Genomic DNA, 17,337 nt, shown 5'->3' with positions numbered 1-17,337 from the left:
TGGCGGGCTCAGCAGGGCAGAGACAGCCTGGACAATTCCTATTGGCTTTTGAAAGCCAATAGAATTAGACTCTATTCAAGAGAGTCTATTCTATTGGCTTTCAAAAGCCAATAGAATAAAAGGGAGTAGCACAGCTAAGGAAAAGGGGAAAAAAATGGCAGACTGCGTTGTTTGGCGACCCCTGTGAAAAGAACCACTGGATTACAGGGTTAAAAATAAGCAAACAAATTCTAACTAAACTTATCCAACTATACCAATAACCAAATCCCTAAAATACTTTAACTCAAATACAAACAAATCCCAATTTAAACTATAAGTTAATCAAAAATTAAATGATACTTTCTAATCCCATATTTATTCTATACAAAATTTATCCATCTTCTCCACACCGAGATGTATAAGATTTCCTGTATTCTTGTAAGGGAGCTTGGCATGTTCTGGAAATGATTTGTGACTTCCTTCTTGGATGTGTTTTGACTTTCCAGTTGAGCCAACAAGCTTGGGGTTCCCAGGCAATCTTCTTTTCAAGTACTAACTGCTTTTTTTCTTTTTATTCTTAAGCTGCTTCTTAGGCCAGCCAACATTGGCTAAATATGGCCACCTTCTCAAGTACATTTGTCTGTTTATACACTTTTTAAGTTTACTAACCAAGCATGTAATTGAGGATTTTTGCAACTTTTTTCTATTCCTGTATACAGAGAACTTTAGTCCATGAATAAGAATTGTTCAGGCATGTATTTATGTCTGCATAAGGGTGTGCACACAGACACAAATACCCATACGGTACCTATGCCTTTAGCAATTACCTTTCTAGATTTTAGACAACCACTTCCCCAATAAAAACCATCCCAGCTAATCCTTGGTCTACTTGATAGTGTTTGTTATAAATTATTTATTGGTTGCTGAGAGATGAGTGGAGGTAAGAAAGTTGTGGATATACCATTAGTATATATCATTTGGATCAGTAAACAAGAATTTCACCACATTCTGTTCCAGCAGTGGTTTAATTGTGAGAAATGCCGATTGGCAAGAAGACCCATGCCATTTGCTTGAGCAATCTCGGTTACTATGGTGCCTCTTTTCCCTAGCAAAGCATCAAACACTCGCCTAGCAACATAGGCTTGGCAACTGGCTCTCTTCTTGTCCAGTTGGGACAATTGGTAATATAGTCTTCAACATTAAACTAACATTCCTTGAACACTCAAGGCTTCTCCAATCTAAAAAAAAAAAAAGATCAAAATTTTTAAGCATTGTGTGGTTACAGATCTTTTAAAACAACCGTTCAGACAAATTTGCTAAAGCAATGCTTTCATAAATGATCACCAAGAGAATATCTATCAAAAATAGAATTTAATCCACCAAGCTTTTGTCAAATACATTTGACACCGTCAGGGTTAAAAGGCAAATGCCGGGGAAAGTCTTATATACAGTTGTTTAATGCCTGTTTCCGGCTCCTGGAGCGTGTCATCGGCCCCAGCTGATCGAGTTGAGTCCCAAGCACACGCCCCACATCAGCACCTATCCTCTTTCCATTGTTAATTTGCATTCTGTCATACGTTACTCCATTAGCTGTTTCAGGGTTGGTCCGGTTGGGGGTCAGGATCTTTTCTCCTCCCCTGCTCATAACTCCCCCACCATCCCACACACGGCTTCCCTTAGGGAGCGGGGGTGGGCAATTATTTAAATTGCTTCCAATATCCCTGCAAGCCCCAAGACCACTTTGATCTTGTTTATCTATCCCTCGGGGTTGTAACGCAAGCTCATAGTCACAGCCCATGCTATTCCTCCTCCCCTCCTGTGGGGCGTGTGCTTGGACTCAACTCGATCAGCTGGGGCCGATGACACATTCCGGGAGCCGGAAACAGGCATTAAACAACTGTATATAAGACTTCCCCCCGGTGTTTGCCTTTTAACTCTGACGATGTCAAATGTATTTGACGAAAGCTTGGTGGATTAAATTCTATTTTTGATAGATATTCTCTTGGTGATCATTATTTTGACAATATGAATACTCCCAAGAGTCGCATTTTTGTTTTTATTTCTAATCATATATATATATATATATATATATATATATATATATATATATATATATATATATATATATATATAATGTGTTGTGTGTGTGTGTGTGTGTGTGTGTGTGTGTGTGTGTGTGTGTGTTTTCTGAGGTTTTTGCGGGTGTTTGTATGTAGGTCTTTGGTTGTTCAGGTTTTCTCCCGCGTAAGACACTTCCAATTTTACGCGGGAGAAAACCCGAACAACCAAAGACATATATATATATATGGTTAAAGGAACCAGATTTTGTCTCTTCGGTGTCTACTTACTGATCCCATTAAACTGACAAATTTGTATAATATATGTGCATATATTTTCTCTTCTCTTTTGAGAGTCCCTCCGATGCTTGTTTTAAAACAAGGGTTCAACGCATTCATGATTCCAAAGGAATACAAATGTGTGTGAAGGCGGAGAGCTGACTTGACAGAAGAGAGTGGTCGCAATAGCCGGATCTTTTGTCAGTTGGTAGATTTATTTGCTGCATAAAATTGTTGCAATTGTTTTATCAATAACCAGTAGGAAATAGAATTATTGGAGATGGAGCTCTTAACTAGGTGATCTTAATTCTGAAGGAGATTAGTAAGTTGGTCCCCTAGCAGTTAACACTTATTAGCTCCTAGTAGATTCCGGTTACATGTTAGGAAAAAAACTTACTTAAGAATAATGTGATGATGAAGCCAATTACTAACAATGGGGCCCATCTTTCTTTCATTAGGTATCTCCAAGCAAAGACTGTACAGTCATTTTCCAGAAATGCTTTCATTTGAATTCTTGTAGTGATCAGAGACTTGGGCTTGATAATATTACGACCTTATTCCAGCTATGATTCCACAAAAACTAACTATTTTAACTTGCCTCTCCCAATCTCCACATGTGTTGGTCTCTATTGTCCCATTTTCCCTGCTAGTGTAATTGAGTGGTTGTGTTTCTTGAGAGATTCTGAGCATTGTTGTCCAATATTTTAGAAATGGTTCATCTAGCTTCTCTAGACAGGATTACTCATAAGGGTAACGTCTTAGGGTTGCAGGTTCAAAGAAAAACTTGCTACTAACAGTTTTGATTGAACTCTGTGGTTATGTTCATTTTTGTTGTTGTTCAAATGTGAAAGTTCTTTCTGAAGTGCAACAGACATAAAATAATGAGTGAATATTTGCTTTTTGCTATTCATATAATGTAGATAAACTGTAGAAGGGGCTGTAGCTCTGTGGAGAGGCAGGTATAAAATAATAGATTAAAAATTCTAGGAAGTAATGTGAGGGAGGGAGGAAAGAAGGAAGGAAGGAAGGAAAGAAAAAAGAAAGAAAGAAAGAAAAAGAAAGAAAGAAAGACAGCAGGAAGGAAGGAAATAAATTACAATTAACTTACTCTCGAAGTAAAAGTATTGTAAGAGAAGAACTTTACCTATTTGCCTTCTGGCAAATGGGTATTTTGTCCAAATATATGCCTCCTTGCCCAGAAAAGGTACACCATTTGAACAGATACTTTTTCCTCTCACATCCACACGAACCATTTTGTTGCACAACAGTTAACATGTTCTCAGCAGTCAAAAAAGGATTGTTGTCTCTTCAGAAGATCCAGTGGTGCTAAATGCCCAATAGAATCCCAACCTTAGAAATGGAAGATGGGATTGTACTACGCACACAAGTTGTTTTGAAAGAAGCTATAGCAACCATCAAGATAATGCACAATGAACCCAAGTAAAACATCATAAAACCTAAAAAAAAACTTGCTAGCTAGCCAACATAAAATATTAAAAATGGCAATCAAGCCACTAAAAGCTATTAAAAGGACATTCTTAATACCTTTTCTGAAAACTTAAGAAAAAGTCTTTCTGATGTAGACTTCCATAAATTTTCATTTTCAAAGCAGATATTGAAAGTTGAAGGAGATGTAAACTAAATATGAGGGAGAAAATAAAGAGTTGCAGGATTGGAAGAATTGGTCCAGTCTGAGGATGTATTAGGTCTTCAGTCAGAATGGCCAATTGCTGAAATGTGTAAGCTACTAAATCTTGAGCTCACCAGTTTAGGAAACTGAATTTAGCTGAACTAAATCACTTCTACAACTTATAGAGGAGCTCCCAGAAGGACAGAGATGGATGCCGAGCCCTCATAAACCAGAGTATACAAAACTTTTTCAGACTTCTGTGCCCTACTGACATTCAGGGCCATGCCCAGGGTGGTACACCAAATCAGAAGTAGATTCAGAATGAACTAATGGGAGTAATCAGAGCACATATTAGCTTTAATTCTGTAATACAGATCAAATGATTTAATAATTTTCTACCTCTAGCTCACAAAAAATGAAATTATGTGACAGCTTTTGGAGGGAGATTGGTGATTTTATTTTATTTTTTCAATTAAACAAAAAAAGCAGACGGGACATAGAAACTGGAACTTGGCAAGGGAAGTCCTTCTGGATCAGTTAGTGAAACAAATTATAATTTTGTTCACGAGTTCCTGTGTTTGGGGGTGGATTCTCTTTGCATGCATACAAGAGCATGTGTGTGTGTGTGTTTGTGTGTGTGTGTGTGTGTGTGTCAAAAAAGTCAGAATGGTGACTACAATCACAAAATCAAAACTACCATCTTGACTTTCTGATGTACCACCTCCTCACTCACCGATAATCAGGTTGCACAGGTCAATTGAACACTGGAAATAGAAGGAGTGATGATGATAATGCTACATTGATAGACATGGCAAGTGAAAACTTTTTTCATCTGTTTGTTCCTCCCTCTCCTTTTTTTCTCTTCTGTGTTGTAACTTTGGTTTGGTTGCAGTGTTACACGATCAGCTTCCTCCCTCTGTATGATGTTTTCTCTTGAACTCTTTCCTTTGCTCCGCCCCATCCACTTCCTGTTTAAGTTTACCTTAAAAAAAAGGCCCAGCTATGGATTAAAGGGAAGGTTTAAAGTCATGTGCAACTCTTTTTTCAGAGATGTTGTAATTAACCATTCAATAGTCACAGAGAAATGGATAGTTCTTCCACTAGTATCAGCTACGAAAATGTCTGGTTTCATAACTATCTTCTTAACTGTATGGTGGTGTCCACATATGAACATTATTTTTTCTGCCTCTGCAGACTGGAAAAGTCAGCCCTATTTATTTATTCTCTTCCTTCTTGGAAAAAGGGAACAAGCTCCTTCCTTCCCTCCCTCTCTTTCTTTCTTTCTTTCTCTTTCTTTCTTTCTCTTTCTTTCTCTCTCTCACACACAGACACACAATATTTCTCTTTCTTTCTTTCTTTCTTTCTTTCTTTCTTTCTTTCTTTCTTTCTTTCTTTCTTTCTTTCTTTCTTTCTTTCTTTCTTACCACTTGGCTGACAAGCTGTCTCTTTTTGCCTTTATATTTTGTTGTTTCATGCCGATTGTATCGTCCCTTTGGTTGCCTAACAACCTTTTGTAGACTTCCTAGAATCATTTCTGATTCTTCCAGCTTTTAATGGGTCTCACTGCTGCAGTGGATAACCTGCATCTAGAAATGAACCGTTGAAACGTCTGGCTGGAGGGAAGGGAATGGATCTGTTGATGAACTGACCTTTTAAATATACACTGTGGCCCTTCTGGGTTCATACTGGTTGGCATAGCCTTGCACATGTTGGATTTCCTAGTAGAAAAAGCTGGTTGGAAAGGTTAAAGGTTGGAGAAAGGGTGGGGGAGTGTTTCTAGGATTAAATGGATGGCTTTTGGGTGCCCATGAAGAAGAATGAGAAATTGGAAACTGCACAAATTGTATGATGCCCTGATGAGTCACAGGCACTTCAGGGCCCTGTTACAGGTCAACAAAAGAATCAAAGCTGGACACAAATCAAGGTTGCAGTGGCACCCTCTGTCCTTTGTAGAGAACTTCAGGTCCTTAAACCAGAGTTTTCATTTTAAAGCCCACACATCTCTCCCTGCCTTCTCAGACTGGTGCCCTTCCTGTGCATTGAATCCTATGCAATTCTCATCCTTTCAGGATTTGAAGAGACAAGTATCTAGCAAAGGGCTGACTCCAGATGTCTGTGTAGCCTGTGGCAAAGAAGCAAATGCCACCCACTGTTTATTCATGTCTTTGCCTAATCCTGGCAATAAATTAACTACAGGTAGCCCTCAACTTTCAACCATGGGTTCCCATGGAAGCTTCATGACCCTGCAGAGAGTAGGGCTGATATGAGAAACAGCAGCACTCCTGCATTTAGAAGAACCCTAAGAATTGTCCAAGACTGTTGACTTTCTTGGAACTCTTGAGAACATAACATCTTAGTAATTATCACATTTACTACACCCAGTCTCTCTTTCAGAGTGATAAATGTAGTGTTCCTTAAACACAATTCACAGAACAGCCCAAAACACGTATTTCAGCAGAGCAAAATTCCTGAAGATGGGCTCCAGCATGAATCCAAAAGCCCAGAAGAGTAAATCTCTGGTCCCAGTGACTGACCTGGATTTGATTCCGCATCATTCTAGTGGGACACGTATATCATAGTGTTCCTTCTTCCTATTTTTCATGGCAACAACTTCCCTGTGAAGTAGGTTAGGCTGATAGGATCAGTAACTGATCCATAGTCACCAGTGAATTTGCATAGTCTGGACCTTCCCACTTCTAGTCTATTGCTGAACCATTGCATCACATCTCCTCGATGGACTTGAGCCCATTTGATCAGGTGCACAAAACGATCAGAGTTGTATCATATATATGCATGTGGTTGCAAAGAAATGGTAAACAGTATGGTTGTAGGCCAATGAAATGCAAAAAGCACATGGGGTGACTTTGGGCCAGTTACTGCCAGACCAACCTGCCTCACAGGGTGGTTGTGATGAAAAAATAAGAGAAAGAATCATTCGTATATGTAAAATGGGATAGAAATCAAATAAGCTGACAACATCTCCAGGTGATCACTAAGCTAATGGTTGTAAAGGATCAACCTATTTTTTCAAAGCACCAGAATCCAATAGAAGAAACAATGGATAGAAACTAATTAAGGAGAGAAGTAACCTAGAACTAAGGAGAAACTTCCTAACAGTGAGAACAATTAACCAGTGGAACAGCTTGCCTTCAAAAGTTGTGGGTGCTCCATCATTGAAGGCTTTTAAGAAGAAACTGGACTTGTCTGAAATGGTATAGGGTCAGAGGGTTGGACTAGAAGACCTCCAAGGTCCCTTCCAACTCTGTTATTCTGTTTAGTTATGCACTGTGGCTTTTGGCTAAAACTAGCAGGTATACAGCAAGAAAGTTGAGGAGAAGAGAGGGGAGGGGAGGGGAGGCAAGGAAGGAAGGAAAGAAAGGAGAGAAAAACATGCCAGAAGGACTTATATATTCCACTTCTTCAATTAGATGCTTGGAGAGTTTATGTACTGGTTATTTTAGAAATGGAGTTAAATTTTCTGTAAAATTAACTGATCTTAAATTAAAACTAGGTATGTCTTATTTTTACAGGTATTGCAAATTTCCATGAATGTGTATATACCGCATTTGTGTCTTGATAATTTTTTGTGTGTCATCCGGCCCTGTAACTCCTGTCTCACCTTGATTGTGGCCATATTCTGCCTTCCTCATCTTGGTAGCAAGAGAAACCTGGCATGAGTCTCTAGTCTACAACAAGCCTCAATGGTTCTAATTTTAGGTTTGAGTTTGTTTCTCGGTATGTGCAGAAACTGTTTGTGGTCTTGGCCAAGAGTTAATCAGTAATGCTGTGAAAAGCTCCCAAGCTACCATTCAGAGGGGAGATCTGATGTGTGATGACTGTTTCAAGATGGATGTTTTTCATAACAGTGTTTCAGATGAAATGTTCTTCTGGCATTTAGAGTTGTTATCTAGGGCTGTCCTGGATTCCCATACTTTTTAAACAGAATTGCAAAACAGAGGAAGTTCACTTTTTCATTTTTAAAACATGAAAAATCAAAGAACAGCTTTTTCAGGTTTCGGTCTTGTACTTTTAACACATTCTGATGCATCTTTAATAATTTAGCCAGAAGATCATTTCTTCACATAGTTGGTGTGTTCTTTTAGTCCAGCGGTTCTCAACCTATGGGTCGCGACCCCATTTGGGGTCGATCGACCATTTCACGGGGGTCGCCAAGCAAGGCTGTCCACCATTTTTTTCCCTTTTTCCGGCGGGTGCCTTACCTCCCTTGGGCTGGGCCAGCTGGTGGTCGGCCTGCTCCGTCTCTGCCGCTTGCCAGCTACGCCTCGGCCGGCGCAGGGGGCGGCACAACGCATGCGTGGCGCTCCTGGGCAGGGAAAGTCCTCGACTTACGACCAGTTGGGTAGTCCTCGACTTACAACCGGTTTAGTCCTCGACTTATGACCGGTTTAGTCCTCGACATAACGACCGGTTGGAGGTTGCGGCATTAAAAAGATTGAGAACCGCTGTTTTAGTCAGAAAAAAAATAAAATAAAACTCAATGATCTTAGCATATCAATGTATTTTCTTTCACCCACTTAATTCAAATAATGGTTCTTACTCTAGGAAAATTTTAGCTTGCCATTTCTGTTTGATAATTTACTTTCTTCAGTTTAAGGCTTCCATCAACCCATTTTTAAATCAGGAAAGGTTTGAGATTTGGGTCATATTAAATTAATATGTATGCGTGATGTAAAAGGAATTGTAAGATTTATTCTAAGCATAGGCATTGGAGATAACATCCATTATTCCTAAGAAGCTTAGCCAGTGGTAAGAGATGCCAGGGTTTTGTAATACAGTAACATTTGAAGTTCTGCAAATTATTTAACTTGGTTATAATGTTTGCTTGATTAGAGAAAAAGATATGCAGTCATGTTGGAACAGTATGTGAATTTTTATGGTTAGGCGTGTAAAACAGAAGTTAGATTCAAAATGCTAAAACAAAACGGACACACATCTAAGAAACAGGAGGTGCGGGAGCTTTCAGACACATAAAAATATGTTTATTATGTTGAATATAATTCTAATGTCTATGGAGACATTCGTGGGCACAAATAGCTTCTACCTTTGGCTCTCTCTGCCTTTTCTATTCCCCTGGCAGGCTAAATATAAACTTGTTTAAGTACAAACCATATTAAACCAGCTGTCTCTAAAGGATGAATAAAGGAATTGTTTCTCTGTCTGGTCTAAATTAAGTCTCCCACTACTCCATTCCTTAACAGTATTTATGGCTTAATTGCCAACATTGGTTATTCATGGCTAAGGGCCGATACCAAATAAGATATGGAAACCACTTTTGAAGCTACTATATTTAACAGAATAACAGAGTTGGAAGGGACCTTGGAGGTGTTCTAGTCCAACTCCCTGCTCAAGCAGGAGACCCTATAACATGTCACACAAATGGTTGACTAGACCAGTGGTTCTCAACCGTTTTAATGCCGCGACCCCCAACCGGTCGTAAGTCGAGGACTACTCAACCGGTCGTAAGTCGAGGACTACTCAACTGGTGCAGCACCGTTTGCAGAATGGGACTTTTGGCGGGCTCAGAACGGCAGAGACAGCCTGGACAATTCCTATTGGCTTTTGAAAGCCAATAGAATTAGACTCTATTCAAGAGAGTCTATTCTATTGGCTTTCAAAAGCCAATAGAATAAAAGGGAGTAGCACAGCTAAGGAAAAAGGTGGGAAATGGTGGACTGCGTTGTTTGGCGACCCCCGTGAAATGATCGTTCGACCCCAAATGGGGTCCCAACCCACAGGTTGAGAACCACTGGACTAGACAAATCTCTTTTTAGAAACATCCAGTGTTGGAACACCCACAACTTATGGAGACAACTTAGCAACAATTCCAGGTCATTCCTTTCTATCATTTAGGACAGTGGCAGAATCAATTTCAGATTTTTTTTTTGTGGGGAGAGGTTGTAGGTGTGAGGAGAAATATTATAATCCAGTAGTGTAGTTGCAAATAGTTGTCCATGATGAAAAAAATCTAAACCAGCCTACCAAATTCTGGTTGTCCATCAGATATTAGTTTATTAGAAAGTTCTCTTGGGCAGTCCCAAATCCTTGAGGAAAGCCATTTATACAAAAATTTGTAGAACTGAAAAAGTGTGTTCCCTGATCTTATGATTCTGACGCTATTGCATTAATATTATCACCATAGCTGACAACTTCAAAAAAAGGGGAAAAATAGATCCAGGAAATTACAGACCTATCAACCTTGACCTCAATACCTGGGAAGATTCTGGAAAAGATAATCAAGTAACGAATGAGTGAAAACCTAGCGGCAAACAAAGTCATAACCAAAAGCCAACATGGGTTTGTTAAAAACAGATCATTCCAGACAAATCTTGTTGCATTCTTTGACCAGGTGACAAAATTAGTGGACCAGCGGAATGCTGTGGATATAATTTACTTGGACTTCAGGAAGGTATTTGATAAAATAAGCCACAACCTACTACTTGATAAGATAGAAAAATGTGGGTTAGACAGAATCACCACCAGATGGATTTGTAGCTGGCTGACCAACTGCACTCAATATGTAATCCTCAGTGGAACTGCATCTACATGGAGGGAAATATGCAGTGGGGTACCCCAAGGCTCTGTTTAGGCCCAGTACTCTTCAACATCTTCATCAATGATTTGGATGAGGGGATAGATGGGAATTCATCAAATTTGCAGATGGTATCAAGCTGGCAGGAATAGCCAACACTCCAGAAGACAGGCTTAAGATATAGAAGGATCCTGACAGACTTGAACATTGGGCATTATCTAACAAAATGAAATTCAATGGTGAAAAAAGTAAAGTTCTACATTTAGGCAAGAAAACCAAACGTACAGGTACAATTGGGGGGAGTACCTCGCACCATAGTAGTAACTATGGGAGGGATCTTGGAGTCCTAGTGGACAATCACTTAAATATGAGCCAGCAGTGTGCTGCAGCTGCCAAAAAAGCCAACACAGGCTAGGCTGCATTAACAGAGGGTTAATGCAGATTAATCAAGATCACGTGAAGTATTAATACCACTTTTCAATGCCTTGGTAAGGCCACACTTGGAATATTGCATCCAGTTTTGGTCATCACGATGTAAAAAAGATGTTGAGACTCTAGAAAGAGTACAGAGAAGAGCAACAAAGATGATTAGGGGACTGGAGGCTAAAACATATAAAGAACGGTTGCTGGAATTGGGTTTGTCTAGTTTAATGAGAAGGACTAGGGGTGACATGATAGTAGTGTTCCAATATCTCAGGGGTTGCCACAAAGAAGAGAGAGTCAAGCTATTCTCCAAAGCACCTGAAGGCAGGACAAGAAGCAATGGATGGAAACTAATCAAGGAAAGAATCAGCCTAGAACTAAGGAGAAATTTCCTGGCAGTTAGAACAATTAATCAGTGGAACGGCTTGCCTCTAGAAGTTGTGGGTAGTCCATCCCTGGAGGCTTTTAAGAAGAGACTGGACAGTCATTTGTCCAAATTGGTACAGGGTCTCTTGCTTGAGAGGGGTTGAACAAGAAGACCTCCAAGGACTTTTCCAACTCTGTTACCGTGTATTATCACTTTAGTTATCAAATACTGAAGAAGCAGATAGGATTTCAGACAATCAAAGTAGTATTTTAAGATCTGTGTAATAATTGCATGTGCAGTACAAAGAGTTTGGTACAGATAAGCCACCATTTGAGGGCATTTGGAAATCTGAAAATAGTTGGGTCTTGCCCTCAGAATGGCCACTTGGAGAGAAGAGCTAAATTAGTCAAAACATACCGTTTAACCAGAAAACCTACAAGTGAAGATGTTCTAGCCCCCTGGGATGCCCCCACCTCCTCCAGCCTATTTTTAGCTATTTCTTCTAAAAAGGAATTAATAGAGCATAGCGCTAAATGCTTAGTTACACTCGGTTACCTCTCTCTCTCTCTCTCTCTCTCTCTCTCTCTCTCTCTCTCTCTCTCTCTTCCTCTCTCTCTCTCCTCCTCCCTCCCTCCCTCCCTCCCTCCCTCCCTCCCTCCCTCCCTCTCTCTCTCTCTCTCTCTCTCTCATGCCCTTTCAGCTGAAACCTGTACATGTCTCAGCCTGTAGAGGAAGTAAGAAGGGTGTTTGTTTGGTGATTTCATGGAAATAAGAATGGGGGGGGGGCAGGAGGAAGAAAATTGACTAGAATAAGCATTTTATGCTTGACAACAGATGATCCCTGAAGTCATTGCTGTCCTGCAAAAAAAAAAAAAAGCTTTCAACGTTGTGCCAGTACATGTTTAAACATGGAATCCTTAACAACAGCCTGACATGGTACATAAACTTGAAAAAGACCCTCCTATCATTTAAGGCAGAATAAATGGAAGCTGTGCCTATCAGAGAACAGCCTGCATTGGACCCTTTGCTATTACTCATAAGTTAGGGGTTCCCAACCTTGGCCACTTTATGACTTGTGGACTTCAACTCCCAGAATTCCTCAGCCAGCCATGCTGTCATAGGTATTGTAGGAAGAAAATAGAAGAGGCCATTTGGACAGAAACCTCAATATCAAAGGCATTGTGCTTTTTCCTCTTTTTAAAATATAGTGTTCCAATATACACTTATACCTCTTTTTAAAATATAGTATTCTAATACACACACACACACACACACACACACACACACACACACACACACACAGGTCTTTGGTTATTCGGGTTTTCTCCCGCGTAAAATTGAAAATGTCTTGGCGACGTTTCGACGAAGTCTCATTCGTCATCTTCAGGCTGGTGTTTTCAGCTTCGTACTTCGTGCATGGCTGGCTCAGGAATTCTGGGAGTTGAAGTCCACGAGTCATAAAAGAGCCAAGGTTGCCTACCCCTGTGCTAGATGAATAGAAGCTGAGGCAAGTGATGGGAGCCCACCTCACAGTGCTAGGACTTGAACTTGAGGTCATATGATTGCTATTTGCAACCTTCCCAGCCAGCTTCTGACAAACAAAGTCAATGCTGGATTCACTTAATAACAGTATGGATTCACTTAACAATTGCAATGATCCGCTTAACAACTATGGCAAAGCAAGATCATAAAGTCAGGCACAATTCACTTAACCACCACCTTGCTTAGCATTGGAAATTTTGGTCCCAATTGTGGTCATAAAGAAAAATTACCTGTACTCACATAGCACACTGCATAATCCAATGTACTACATACTTATCAGATGGGTTGGGTTTGTCCATCTTGTTAAGCCATCCCAAAAAATCAGGGATTAACAGTGAAACTTCCCTTGTTCAGTATATTGAGCAAATGGGCTTGCAAAGTCATTACTAATCCAAGTGTGTTGGCGTTTCCTAAGCAAGGAAGCAATAAATAAAATATTTCCAAAATGTTGCAAAAGAACAGATGGCCATTTCATTGTTTTAAATAAGCTATTAACATCCACCTCATTAAAGCAAGATTCAATTAGAAAGAAGATCAAAGCCAACAGAAGAGGGCCTTCCTTAGCATAACTCACTGATACAAATCTTTTGGAATAGAATGGCCTTTTAATTATTCCTTTTTTCCTTGCAGTAATTCTGCCTAATCAGACTTCGTAGAAGAACTTTATTGTCTTGGTTGTGGGCTGCTGTGTGAGACTTAACACTAAATGTGTTGTGCATGTGGGAAAAGGGGACGCTTATCCTATAAATCTACTATCATAATTGTGATAGAAATACAAACAAGAGTTTGTATGAAAAATAAGGCATGCTTTTTGTTTGTCCTCCAGCAGAAAAATGTAGCCTGTTTGGGGGGTGAATTAAAGAGTAAAACAGGGTAAGCCTTGCAGATACTCAAAACATACATTTTACTACACATTCCTATGAAAATCAGGCCTATTTTTATTCCCATCCCTGTTTACTTCTGGAGTGCTGCCAAGAACATGCCACACAAGGCTAGCATGGGCCTCAAACCAACAGAAATTTGAGCCCATATAAACCATATAAACCTGAATTAATCAACAAGAATTTCCCTTCCTTTTTAGCCGCTCAGAGTTTCCTCAAACCATGAGATGGGCAGCAAATAAATTTAGTGTTCCCAAACATCCAAAAACAAATGTCAGGAACCCATGTATGCTTTCTAGTGCAGTGGTTCTCAACCTTTTTAATGCCGTGACCCCCCACCCGGTCGTAAGTCGAGGACTACTCAACTGGTCGTAAGTCGAGGACTACTCAACTGGTGCAGCACCGTTTGCAGAATGGGACTTTTGGCGGGCTCAGCAGGGCAGAGACAGCCTGGACAATTCCTATTGGCTTTTGAAAGCCAATAGAATTAGACTCTATTCAAGAGAGTCTATTCTATTGGCTTTCAAAAGCCAATAGAATAAAAGGGAGTAGCACAGCTAAGGAAAAGGGGGGAAAAAATGGCGGACTGCATTGTTTGGCAACCCCGGTGAAATGGTCGTTGGACCCCAAATGGGGTCCCGACCCACAGGTTGAGAACCACTGTTCTAGTGCCATCATCTGCAGCACAGAAGAACAGTAATTAAACACCCTCTTCTTGCATGTGTTAATGATGATCACTAGGACCCCCATTTGAATAAAACTCACCTAAAATGAAGGATAGGCTGAAGGAAACGCCAAAGTTTGAAGAAATCCATGTGGCATCCTTGTTAAAGAGTAGCCCTTTTTGGTGAACATGTGAGGAATACTATATCCATCCATCCATCCATCCATCCATCCATCCATCTATCTATCTATCTATCTTCTGTGCCGCCCATCTTGCCAAGGCGACTTTAAGCAGCTAACTATCCTGCAATTAAAATACTGTATAAAACATTAAAATATTAAAAACAATAAATAAGAACATACATTCAAACATTCAGAAAAATGAATTTTTACTCGCTTTCACAAATGTTGTGAAAGTGAATGACGTAGAGCAAGGGTCCTCAACCCCCAAGGCCGTAGCCTATTACTGGGCCGTGGCCTATTCCAAGGTGGACCGGTGTACGTGCACACTTGCAGTCCACTCACACAAGTGGTGCCTCAAATGCTTGTTTCTTGTATGAGTGGAGCTGTGTGGCACATATGCACACCAGCCTGCTGCTCGCACAGCCTGGTTCCCTTCTCCCCACTCCCCAAGCTGGGCTGCCAAGCTGCCTGCTCTCGTTGCTTCAAAAGTGGAGCAGTGAGAGCAAACGCTGAGTGGAACGGGCACGCCCGGCTCAGCTTTGCTGACTCATTGAGGCTGCCTGCATAGGACACCCAATCCGTGTTTGGAGGGTTGGGTAGCCTCTGTGAGTCTGAAGGACCATGAGACTGCTCCCCCAAAGGCTTCTCCGCGCCAAAAGCTTTTGCAAATGGACGAAAGGCTTTGGGGGAGCGATCTCATTCTGCTTCAGGCCTTCCATCCCTTTGCAAAAGCTTTTGGCATGGAGAAGCCCGAAGGAATGGGAAATTGTACCCCAAAGGATTCTCTTCTCTTTTGCATGAGTGGAGTTGTGAGTACATGGCCCTTTTCTCTCCCCCCCCCCCCAGCCAGGCCGTCAAGCCGCAAAGGTTGGGGACCACTGACGGAGAGTACTTCTGAAGCCATTGGCTGATTGTAAATGGGAACAGGAGTTTTTGTGTTGCATTACTCATGATTCATGTATTCTTACGAATATATCAGTCTTCCTTATTACTTAATTTCAGTCCTCCTTATTACTTAATTAAACCGCAGCTGTATTGTTGCTTACCCATATCGCAATTATGACTCGACTCACTATTTAGTGAAACAATCTGATTGTACCTCTTTCTCTCTCCTCTACAGGCTGGCCCATCACTTTATCTACCCTCAAGCAATTGTTCAGCCCAGCATGGTGATCCCAACTCCTGTCCAGTCCATCACTTCTCCTTACATAGACTACACAACTGCAAGCCAGGCCTATTCGCAGTTCACCACTGCTGCCTACGACCAGTATCCCTATGCTCCTTCTCCTGCTGCTGGCTTTGTGGGATACGGGTACACGGGTGCCATTCCTCAACATGCCACGGCTGCCGGTCTACCAATAGCAGCACCCACAACTTTTGTGCAGTATCCACCGACACAGCTGCAACCAGACCGTATGCAATAGAAACCCATCTTCAGAAAGACCTTTCTAGCTATGAAGGAATGCAAAGACATGGATGCCGAAAAAACAAAGGAAAACAATAATATTTTTTTTTTAAAATCAAGCTTTTGTAAAAAAGAAAAATTGATCATATTAGGAAGGATGCATATCAATACCTAAGCTATTTATAGTGTTACAGACTTTTTAAAACATCCTTGCCAAAAAAAAGACTTATACTTACAATGAACGTTAGAAAGCTCTTTTTTCCATCTTTCCCTCTCTTTCTTTTTATCAAGACAGATATTATTGCAAAGATAGACTAAAATGATCCCCCTGTGCTTAAAGTGAAAACTTGCAAACTCTTGAACACTTCCTAGCAGTTTACTTCATCACCAGCCATTTTCTGCTTTATTACTTAAGTTGCTATGCGCCATCAGACTGTTGCCATCTGTTATTTAGCCTTTTGCAAAACGTATTTGGAGAATACATAGATGGGGGGGGAGAGGAGAGAGCAAGTTTTGGGGGTCAAGGGATGGGAGGATCCTTCTATTGAAAACTTTGTAATAATCAAATGCCTTACAGGAAAAAAAGGGCCTATTTTAATATTTATTGTGATCTCTCTTTATTCACAGGAGCTGTGAATTGCAGGTGAAAACTATAGTAATATCTGCCTTGTCTAATATTCACACCTAAATTATTGTATGTTGGGGAGTTCTAAATTGCTTTCAACATGCAAAAGTAATATTGGCTTTAAGGACGGTGCAATATTCAAGTCGATGCACTGCATTTTTTCTTATTGTAATTGTTACTCTTTTAAGATTATCTCAAAGTTTTAGGTATATTTTTAAAAGCAAGAAAAAATATTGAGCATATTGTCTACTTTAATAGATCTTTTGTTTATGATACTGCAGGTCTAGAGAAATTTTACAGTATTTATATAAAAGCTAAGCGGGGTCTTAGACCAGCACTGTTTAGGAGAGCGTCAGGAATAAATAAGAGCTCTATCATGGTGTTACACACTTGAACAAGAAGAGTTGAAAAAGTTACATTTTGACACCCAGTGGTACAAAGTGCTGATTAGGTAAAAGGCAGTGTAGGAAGTGCATTTTTACAAGGAAGAGCAATAAACTATTTTGAATTTTAAGACATCATTGTGTTGTGCTTGGCTATCTTATGAGATAAACTGGGAGACAACTGTGGGTTGCCACATCAATGGACTCTATATCCTGACGGCCTTGAATTAGAGTGCTCTGCTTTGTGCATCCTCAACTATGTTAGTTACTAAGGTACAAAATTTTACTGAAGGTCAGCCTTTGTTGGGTGTAACAATATAACAGTGACACTATTCACATTTTTCCTCTTTACATTGTAGGGGGTGGGGTG

General features: G+C 40.3%; 1 protein-coding gene across 1 annotated transcript in view; it reads left to right on the top strand.

Moving 5' to 3' along the window:
* RBM38 (RNA binding motif protein 38) overlaps positions 1–17,102 on the top strand; it is a 39,875-nt gene extending 22,773 nt beyond the window's left edge. The window contains exon 4 of the mRNA XM_039343249.1: positions 15,675–17,102. Within this exon, the coding sequence (XP_039199183.1) occupies positions 15,675–15,978 (304 nt within the window). The 3' untranslated portion in view covers positions 15,979–17,102. The remainder of the gene's footprint in view (positions 1–15,674) is intronic.
* Positions 17,103–17,337: the final 235 nt, after the last annotated feature.

The sequence above is a fragment of the Crotalus tigris genome, unplaced genomic scaffold, assembly GCF_016545835.1.
Source record: "Crotalus tigris isolate CLP2741 ecotype Arizona unplaced genomic scaffold, ASM1654583v1 scf7180000017834.3080900, whole genome shotgun sequence".
Taxonomy (NCBI): Eukaryota; Metazoa; Chordata; class Lepidosauria; order Squamata; family Viperidae; genus Crotalus; species Crotalus tigris.
This window is presented reverse-complemented; position numbering and strand designations above follow the sequence as displayed.